Raw genomic sequence first — 10,082 nt, 5'->3', positions numbered from 1 at the left:
GCCGACCGTGTATTTTTTTTCTTCCAGAAAACGTTTCGAAGTCGAACCGTAAAAAACACCTTATTTTGGTAGAAAACGGATCTGAACACAAAGTAGGAAGATTTATTTAATTTGTATGTTTATAATGTATGTTATATTCTATCATATTTAGGCCAAAAACACTACTAACGTAGGCCAACAAACCGTAAGGGTCCAGTAAGGCTGGGCCTAGCCTATTTTATTATTACACTATTTACAATCTAGGCCTATTACTAAAGGCTAGACCTAGCTAGAGGACCTATGCAAGGTCGGACTAGAGTGCCTAGGACGTAGGCCTAGGTCTGGATGGATATGCTAGCCTAACTAAACCCTGACCAGACCTATCTAGGGCCTTGAAAAATGGGCGAGACGAAATGTTGCGCAAATAAACGTTATTTTTACTATATCAAAGGACGAAAAGTAAAGTTTAGTATGGTAAACTGTGTTATATAAATAATTATAATATATTATATGTACAGCAAGTTTATATAAAAAAATTGGAAAATAATTATAAATTTGATTTGAGGATGGGGTGAAAAAGTGCATTAGCGCCTATGGAGTATTAAGTAGATTAGGCCTCAAATTCACAGTATATTTCATTTCATATTCATCTCATCTGTAACAACATTTTTTGGCTCCATTTCATTTCCGAATTGTACACAGAATTTAATTTAAAATTGATAAAGAAAGATGCCTAGTATCATTACATTAATCATATGCGATGGATCCATCATCATGACTGGTCAAATTCCTTGCATTGTCACTTCACTTGCGTTCTTGCATTTTAGTTCAAATTAAGCTTAATAATAAATTAAAGTTTACTTTTAAAATATAATTTAATTTTTAATCACCGTTTGTTTTTCTTTCAAAGGTCAGCCATGACTGAACCAAAGCCTCCGAGTTATGAGCAGTCACAAGAAGGTTACGGCCCAACCTACCCAAGTGCGCCATATCCTCCAGCCGGGTATTCTGATCCTGCATATCCACCAAATGCCGCATATCCACCCACTGCCTACTCTGACACACCTTATACTCCACAAGGCTATGGTAGGTTTTAAAACATGATTTTACTGTTTAATTTTTGTATTCTTGACATTTTATTTTAAATACATTTTTAACATTATTTTCCTCTTTTAATTAATTTATAAATGTGCTGGTGATAACTTGTTTTCCTCCTTAATCCTGATTTGACTTATTTCAATTTTGATTAGTACTTGCATAGGACTAGCTACAGTACATTCAATTGTACAGAAATTAAATTGTATTATTAGTCATCATACAAATATTTATACTAGGTTGAAGGGCATGTGTGCAAATTACAATATAACCCAAAAGAGAATAAGATGTATAATTTGAACCATAAACCTGACAGTCAATATTTGTTTTGTATACATATAGTACAAATTATGTTCCTATAGAAAGTTATTTGTTTCTTCACAATATGGAGCTTTTGATTTACAATGACCTGAGACCTAGAACAGTAAATAATGCATTATGCCGTTTGTCCAAGTCGTAGCCCAGCTGTAAACATTTTTTTTCTGCACAAAGCCAAAAAAAATATTCAATTGCACATCATATGCAAAAAAGACAATTGCCAAACCAAATTAGTATAGTAGCTGACATCATAAGCTCCATTATACAGTAACTTTCTGTATATCAATAAAATTAAATGATGCAACACCAACCATTGTGAGTAGTTAAATACTCATTTGAGTTTACAGGCAGCCTAAAAAATAAGCAAACCATATATTTTGATTTCGATCATGGAAAAATAAAAAGATTAGCAACAGTAGCTCTATCAACATCTTTTTTATGCCTTATTAACCTTAATGGAATAAAATGATATTTTTGTGTTACATACTGTATTTCTTATCTGCTTTCCTACTGTTACCCACAAGGTGATCCTGCTTACCCCTCTGTAGCTCAAGGTAAGAACTGCTACAACCTTAACATAAATAAATTAGTGCTTGCACTTTTTAGTTACTCTATTATTGTCTGTCCTTACTTTTATTAGCATCTGATTTTATGATTGGCAATTAACTTCATTAATCAACAAGTGTATTGGTAATATAAACATGTTTTGTACAATTTTGATGTTGAATGTGACATTTTTTCACTAAACATACTCATAAACCATTAGAGTTACCATAGTTTATATAGACATTTTATAATTTACGGATTTTAAGATTTCAATTCAACCTATAAATTATCCATAAATCTCACTAATGTCAAAATAATAAACCTATAAATAAACAGAATTTCATATGATTTGTGTGAGTGAGTTAAGATCTAAGCTATTAACACATGATTACTTTCAATGTTCGACAACTCTTTCACTCTCAGGAATATTGCAAGAGTTATGCCAATTACTGTAGCCCCTTCTAACACAGCATTGCTACTGTACTGTATCACAGGGGCTAGCAGCTTGTTTTTTGGGTTTTTTTTCATGCTGTACTACTGGCTAGAATACATTCTCATTTTAATCATCTACAGGTAAATGATATTGCTGCTACACCAATGTTAGATTATAACTAATATATACATATGCTAACAAGAAAAGATTCAAGTACAGTGGAACCTCTATTAAGGGGTACTTTTAGGACCTAACAATGTGTCCTCTTATAGGGATTTGGCCATATTGTTTTATCGGAAAGTGTCCCTTTAATTAGGGATTCCCAAAAGAGTGGTTCTACTGTATTAATCATTAATCATCTTAGTGTAAAAAAAAGTTGCTATGCTATTTTGCACAGAGCTGTAGACCGGCAAAGGTTGTCGGTGGTTTAGTCGGCTACACTGCTATTTTTACCTTTGAATTCTCATGAATATTTTTCAGACATTTGCACAAGCTTTACATGCTAAGTTAATTCATGTACGTTTTTTACCGATAGTACAGTATTATCAAAAACTTGATTAAATCAATCAAAATAACATTTATTTCCTTCATTTATAAACAATAAAAATAGAATTTTTTACAATATACAATAAAAATAAATGTGAAATAGATGAAACAAAAAATATTATAAAGTTTCACTTTTTAATTGTCATTGATGTTTCAATTATTATTTCAGACAAATTATAATGACTTGATTTATATTTAATCCATATTTGTATTTGACTCATGAATTATTCATGAGTCATCAGCTTAGTCTTGCATGATTCGTTAATTTTTTAGTGTGTGAAACAGATGTATAAATTGAGAGACAACCATGTTTTACTCGTATTTTGCATTACATTAACTTTCATTACCCGTGTTGTAAGTTTTAATGAAATAAAATAAAAATTAATATGCTTTTGTTAGGAAAAATTAGATATTGCGCATTCTGCTACGAAGATACAACCAGTAAAATGAGGCCATATGCAATCAAGTATGAAAGGCAAACATCGTCAAATATAATTACAAATAATTACTAATGTAAACACACAATGTTTAAAGACATACATATTCACATTCAGCAAATTATTATTACATGTAGGTCAATTCATTATGTTTAGTTCCATGGTTTTCATTTTTTTTTTGGCAAAATGATAGATTAAAACAACATTTTTGCTGTAGTTGTATTGTTTAAATATTCATGCACGCTATACACTTTATCATTGCTCCTTGAATGATGTGCCGTCAATCACAAAATAAATTGTTTTTGAACCACTTTTTGTTAATTGTTTAAACTCCATCGTTTATAATTAATCCAAATAATTAAATGATTATTTTTATTATATACTTTAATGTTGAGTGTACATGGATACATTGAATTAGTTTTTTGTAAATACTCTAAAGCTCTGTCCACACTAATTTTATGTGACAAAAAAATGTGATGTGCCCATATATGGACATGATGATATCATATCACTACCATATTTGAGAATATCACTACCATATTTGGACACATCACACTTTTTTGTCAAACTAATTTGATAGTGTAGACAGAGCTTTAAACATGACTAACTAACAACAACCTTACTCGTTATTACAAAAAGATAATAACTAAATTTCATTTTTTCTGAATAGGAGCAACAACGGCCCCTCCACCTACCCACGTCCCAGTGTCCTCTTCTGATGCAGAAACTGGTGGTTTTACCAGTCGCAACTTTGACAACAAGGCTGTTAGGCGGTTGTTCATTCGGAAGGTAATTCTTCATAATGTCTATCGCAAATAGCATGAGCTTTGCATTATGGGAAGGAATTGGGAGCAATACCGCCACCACCAGTATATAAAGTTTTTAGTATACGGTGGTGCTGTTGCTCCCAATCCCTTCCCACCATTCATTGTGCAATGACGTTCCTCATGAAATCAAGCTATTTGCAATAAACCTTATTAAATACACTTTTCTTTTGTCTTGAAACTATCCTGAAATCTTTTTTCTATGATTCCATCTTAATGTACTGAACTACAGTACTAGTACTACACTAATAATAATACTGTACAACTAATTAATTGTAATATTTTAATGCATTCTCTAAACATCTTGGCCTTTCCCCATGAATATTACTTATTATTGTAGAACTATACTAAAAAATATTTCTTTTAGGTATATATAACACTTAGCATTCAGTTGCTAGTGACATTTGGAATAACTGCTTTGGTCTACCTTATGTAAGTTTTTTATGGCTTGTTTATATTGGAATATTAACATATCTTTAACATGTTTTTTTTGTGCTATATTCAACATAATTCTCTTTAAACAAAACTAGACTTGCTTATATACTGTACAGGGACTGGAACCAGCTAAAGGCCAACTCAGACAGCATCGTACGGTGAGGCCGGACGAAACGTCTTGACTCGTTCGTGCTGTTGAAGATTGAGTGGTCTTGAGATACTGTAGCACTGGGCACAGTTTTTAGGTCGTCATGAGAACATTAAACATGTTTTATTTTCTCCTGATGAGATGATTCGTTGTATGGCGCTGTCTGAGTTGGCCTTAACTTAAGCTTACTGTTTCCTTATCACTGTATGCACATTGTGTAACAATTTTGTACAATAGGTGCAAATTAAAGCTATATTAAGCATACTGCATCAAATAATAAGATCAAGTGTATATTTAAAATTATTATTCTGACCTGAAACAAACAAAAAACGATTTATTATTATATTTATATTAACAACCCCTCAGTTCTTTTATTTCTTACTTACATGTGGTAATATTTTTTTGTTATTCTTGTAGTGATGGTGTCAAAGATTGGGTACAGAACGATGGAATTTGGATGTACTATGTGTCATAGTAAGTTGTTAATTATTACATAAAAATGAAAAAATCTATATTATTATTTATTCGATCTTTTTAAAATTCAGAGCCAGGCACCTAAATATTTATGTACGATTTCCAAATAAAATAATATAAAATTGTTCAATGTTTTCATTTTAGCGTGGTATTTCTGTCAACCTATATAGCACTTGTCTGCTGTAGCAGTGTCCGTCGCAAAAGCCCGCATAATATCATCGCCCTCTCTATTTTTGTAAGTAATTTGTTTGCATATAATTGATGTTGTTTTCTGTATTTTTTTTTTTTTTTGGCAGTTTATTATTAAATACAGAGATGAAAACATAAAGTAGCTCTTCCTTTTTGTAAAAAGATTTTTAATCAAATTTGAAACATATTGTGAAATTTAGCTAATAGTCTAAAGCTCTGTCTACACTATCAAACTTTATGTGACAAAAAAGTGTGATGTGCCCAAATATGGAAATGATATGCACAAATATGGTAGTGCTATGACATCATCATGTCTATATATAGGCACATCGAAGCCTTTGCTTCGAAAATCCCATTAGTTATCGTTGGCCAACTCCTCCCTTTATTATGGAGGTATAAACTTTATGTAACTTTTTTATAAATTAATTTACACCATTTTTTCAGACACTTGCACTTTCCTACATGGTGGCGATGATTACTACGTATGTATAATTTTTAATTTTATAATAATAGAAAAAGATTTTATGGAATTGATTGCATTAAAAGCCTCTATTCATAAAAATGGTACTGCTCCTCCTCTCTCTCCATATCAAAGGCCAAGCTGGTTAATGATTTTGAGTTTTAAAAAGTGCAAAACGACAAAAAGGTTTGAAGCGCTAATAAAAACAAGTGAAAGTTGTTCAAGAAAAATTGAGATTTCAAGTAAGCGTCCATGCCACCACCCAAACTGAAATAATTAGGTATCTGACCTCGTCGCTAACCATGGCTCAGACCAATAAACTGCAATTGATACTCTACTTAAAAATGTGGATAATTTTATAGAAAATTTGAGAAATTGTATGTAAAGAGTAATAAAAGAGTAATCCTGTTTGCAGGAGGTATTTTTTAATGTAAGTTTTAATCGTATTACAATGTACTGAACACTATATTGATATTTCTTCTAGATTTTATGACATAAGCTCTGTCCTGATTGCCTTTGGAATCACATGTGTAAGTACTGTATATCATTTTCAATGTGAATATGCTGTTTTTGTTTCTACTTTTACAGATTATATTTATCAATGCAGTATTAGTACAGTCGACTCTCCCAATACCAGACTCTCTGAAAACCGGAAACTCTCCCAAAACCAGACTTTTCTTGAGGTCCAAAAAGTCCTAAATTCATTTTTACCATTAGAAACACATTCCGAATACTAGACTTTCCGGAAAGCCAGACATTTAGGCCAGCCCAAAGGTGTTCGGTATTGGGAGAGTTGACTGTATACCTTTTAAATTAAGTTAATTTACAATTTGAAAAATAAATACGTTATAGTATTGTTTTATTCTCTTGATATTTTGTAGGGAATCACTGTTGGCGTAACCATCTTCTCAATGCAAACCAAATTTGACTTCACCCTTTGTGGTGGCTTTCTCTTCATGTTCAGTCTCTCTCTATTCATCTTCGGATTCATTGCCATTTTTACGTACAATGAGGTAAGATCATAGGTTTAATGTATGTACATGATAGAGCAACATATGTTCAATAAGTCATTACAAATTTGTAGAAAGAAATATAGATAAGATGAAGACAATTTTCTATTGGACACTATTTAAAATGATTTTACTCTGACATTTAACCTGTCATCATAAAAACTTTTAAGAAATCATGAGTTTTCGTCTAGGAAATGAGAGAGCTTACATTTCCACATTTAATAAGCCAGATTTCAATACTTTACTGTACCAAGTATTGCAGTGCCAGATTTTATATGGACAAATTCTCAAAAGAAACAGCTCAGCTTATTGTTGAATTAAATTTAATTGAACAAGCAGGTTTTACAGTACACATGACAACTTCCTGATCAGTCACACCCATTGCACATCAGTTTTCAACTTTCAAAACAGATGAGATAAATTATTATATACCATATGTATCAGTAATTCTATATCAGGAATACTAATAAATTATAATGCTAAGTGAAGATTTGTTGAATATATTTGTCATTGTATGTTTATATACTTTACATATGACAATGAGTGATTCTGTAAATATGACAATTATGATCAATAAATATGAAAGGAATTGTACAGCACAACATTACAGAGTCTACATAGAACAAATACTGTTTTGTTAAAATGTAGCTACATATAATATTGACTTTGCAATATGCTGAAGTTTGATTAAGCAAATCTTTCTAGGAATGTTAGATTTAAAGATGTATTGTCCCCCTGAAAAATAATTTTTTTTAATTTTTTTTGTTGAATATGCCATTTTAATGTCACATAATAGTTATTGACTTCAACCAAAAATTGGATCGAAAAACAAATGCATTTACCTGAAAAAACTGGAATTTAAGGGAAAAAATTGTCAAATTGGCTGCCAGCCAATGGATTTTTGGTTGAATTTAACCATTTATCATGTTATTTTATAAGTGAAAACATTATTTTTTTCCTTTTTTTTTCTTCAGATGTGATTCACTTTATTAAAACTACAAAATAACCTATTCAAAGTCTGATTTAATTAATCTTCATTTTTCATGTTTTTGGGGGACAATACATCTTTAATACTTAACTATGTATATATTATTTTTTCATTAGATTTTGTACACAGTATATGCCTGGCTTGGAGCTGTTCTTTTCAGCTTGGTAAGTTTTTAACATTTGTAATTCTGTTGGTAAAAGGTAAAACACTAGACAATGAGGCACTACAATAAATAAATCTCCTTAATAAAAATAATATTGCCATCACAAACATGTCAATAGAGTGATCAGATTGCACAAATGACTTATACATTTTCGTTAGTAATATTTATTTACAATATTACCAGCTGATTCTACTAGACTGGATTACCATATTCTGAGTATCATTATGTTTTGTTTTACACAAAATATTTATTTGCTAATTATTATATTTTTTGTTTCAGTTCTTAGCATACGATACTCAGTTGATTATGGGTGGAAAACGTCATGAGCTTGACCCCGAAGAACATATCTATGGCGCCCTCACTCTGTACATCGATATTGTGTACATCTTCCTCTTCATCCTCGCCATTTTTGGAGGCAAAAACTAAACTAGCTGAATTCAAAGTACAATTTTACGAGGTTGCTTTGTATTTCAGGGTTTATACCATATATGGTTTTGTTGGAATATATTGAGTCGTCAATTTCAATTATGTCTATTTGATGTTTAAAATAATAGCGATATACTTTAAATATTTAATATTAAATACCCAGATAGTTTTATCCTTTAGTTAGTTTTAATTATCAACCATTGCATTATAATTAAGCTACATTAATTTACCATCATTGAGACAATTGTGTGGCAACTCTATTGTTGCCAGTATAGCTGTAATGGTGTGATTTTTTTTTGTAAAATGTGAGGTGGCTAGAGATATTTTTTTGGTTTGTTATTTTGAGTGGTTCTTTTCTAAATGTTCCTATTGTAAATGGCATTTTGGATAACTAATAGTGTAATGGTTCAGTGGCGTATTCTCCCCTCCCACTTATCTCTACAGGTACTTATAAATCAGGCAATTTGTTTTTTCAATTCTGAATATGAGATTTTCTTAATAGTACATATTTTTATTAGTTTTAATTTTTATACATATTTATTCTTTTATACCTACCCACTACTACCTCTCTTGCCTTCCCCTGTGTAAAAGGATTTGCCACTGAGGGTGTAACATATAAATTTTGCCTTTTGAATATTTTTGTTCACATTAAAATGTATATACTGCATTACACATATTGCATATATATATAAGTACTGGTTCATTCACAATTATCTGTATTCCTAGCAAATTTTATTGGAATTAAAATTATTGCTGGTCCAATGCGATCCATGTTGTCAGAACTAGAATCGTTGACTGACTTAACTCCATGGATTACCTTACACCTTGTGTGTAAGATAAGAAACCATGACTCTGTGGGTCTGAATGTAGCATTGGAGAATATTGTTCAAATATTTCATTAAGTTTAGGCTACTTGCCCGACTATTCAAACAGTACGTCCAAATGCACCATAATAATATTTATGTATATACTCGTATACTGTATGGCTTTATATTGGTTTAAATTACTTATATCTAAAATACAGAAAACTAGGGCATTAATAATTATATCTATAAACCTAGTAAAGGAAATTGAATCTCATATATATATATATATATATAAATATTTTTAAATCTAGAATTAATGAATCAATGTGAATTATAATTATTATTATTCCTTTGCGAGGAAATCTTTTACAGAATTCTAAAGGATTATTATGGTTGTGTATTATTGACTTAAATGCTATATATAAAGTAAAAGAATGTTTGTAGTAAAACAAAAGAAAAATTGATTATTACTGTTTTGTTCTTTTTTCTGCTATTTGATGCGCTACTCCATGAAACTCCCATTTAAAAAAGATCTGAGGGAAATATACTGATCATCTGCTCCGCAGACAGTTTCTCAGTTAAAAAAGAACAAATGCTCCTGCCTCCTCAATTTTCAATGGTTTTATAAATATTGCTTTTTTACTTTTTAAAAGCATTAACGATGAAGTCTGTCAGATAACAATACCCATCAATTAATAAATAAATAATATAATATAATAAATAGACAATAATACAGCTCTCAGAGATGAAGTTATATTCTTTAAAGAGGGCGCTATTGTATTTACTCGTTTCCAGCAGTACGAAA

At 30.8% G+C, this 10,082-nt stretch overlaps 1 protein-coding gene across 2 annotated transcripts; it reads left to right on the top strand.

Annotated features, from left to right (window-relative positions):
• Positions 1 to 4: 4 nt before the first annotated feature.
• LOC144852818 (protein lifeguard 2-like) lies at positions 5 to 9,692 on the top strand. 2 transcript variants are annotated; one of them, XM_078710817.1, is made up of 12 exons: positions 5 to 92; positions 890 to 1,065; positions 1,917 to 1,946; positions 4,025 to 4,143; positions 4,546 to 4,610; positions 5,179 to 5,235; positions 5,380 to 5,470; positions 5,869 to 5,906; positions 6,369 to 6,414; positions 6,766 to 6,897; positions 7,999 to 8,046; positions 8,325 to 9,692. In XM_078710817.1, the coding sequence occupies exons 2-12, from the start codon at positions 897 to 899 to the stop codon at positions 8,469 to 8,471; spliced, it is 942 nt and encodes a 313-aa protein (XP_078566943.1). In that variant the 5' UTR covers positions 5 to 92; positions 890 to 896; the 3' UTR covers positions 8,472 to 9,692. The 2 variants fall into 2 exon arrangements, with proteins under 2 accessions (XP_078566943.1, XP_078566952.1); XM_078710826.1 differs by lacking the exon at positions 1,917 to 1,946.
• Positions 9,693 to 10,082: the final 390 nt, after the last annotated feature.

The sequence above is a fragment of the Antedon bifida genome, chromosome 1 (assembly GCF_963402885.1).
Source record: "Antedon bifida chromosome 1, ecAntBifi1.1, whole genome shotgun sequence".
Taxonomy (NCBI): Eukaryota; Metazoa; Echinodermata; class Crinoidea; order Comatulida; family Antedonidae; genus Antedon; species Antedon bifida.
This window is presented reverse-complemented; position numbering and strand designations above follow the sequence as displayed.

What these genes read in the sequence shown, in the direction of transcription:
- LOC144852818 (XM_078710817.1), top strand. Translation starts at nt 897, where the DNA reads ATGACTGAACCAAAGCCTCCGAGTTATGAGCAGTCACAAGAAGGTTAC. An exon ending in TTATACTCCACAAGGCTATG is followed by an intron (nt 1,066 to 1,916) that starts GTAGGTTTTAAA and finishes GTTACCCACAAG; the next exon opens with GTGATCCTGCTTACCCCTCT. An exon ending in ATGGTGGCGATGATTACTAC is followed by an intron (nt 5,907 to 6,368) that starts GTATGTATAATT and finishes TATTTCTTCTAG; the next exon opens with ATTTTATGACATAAGCTCTG.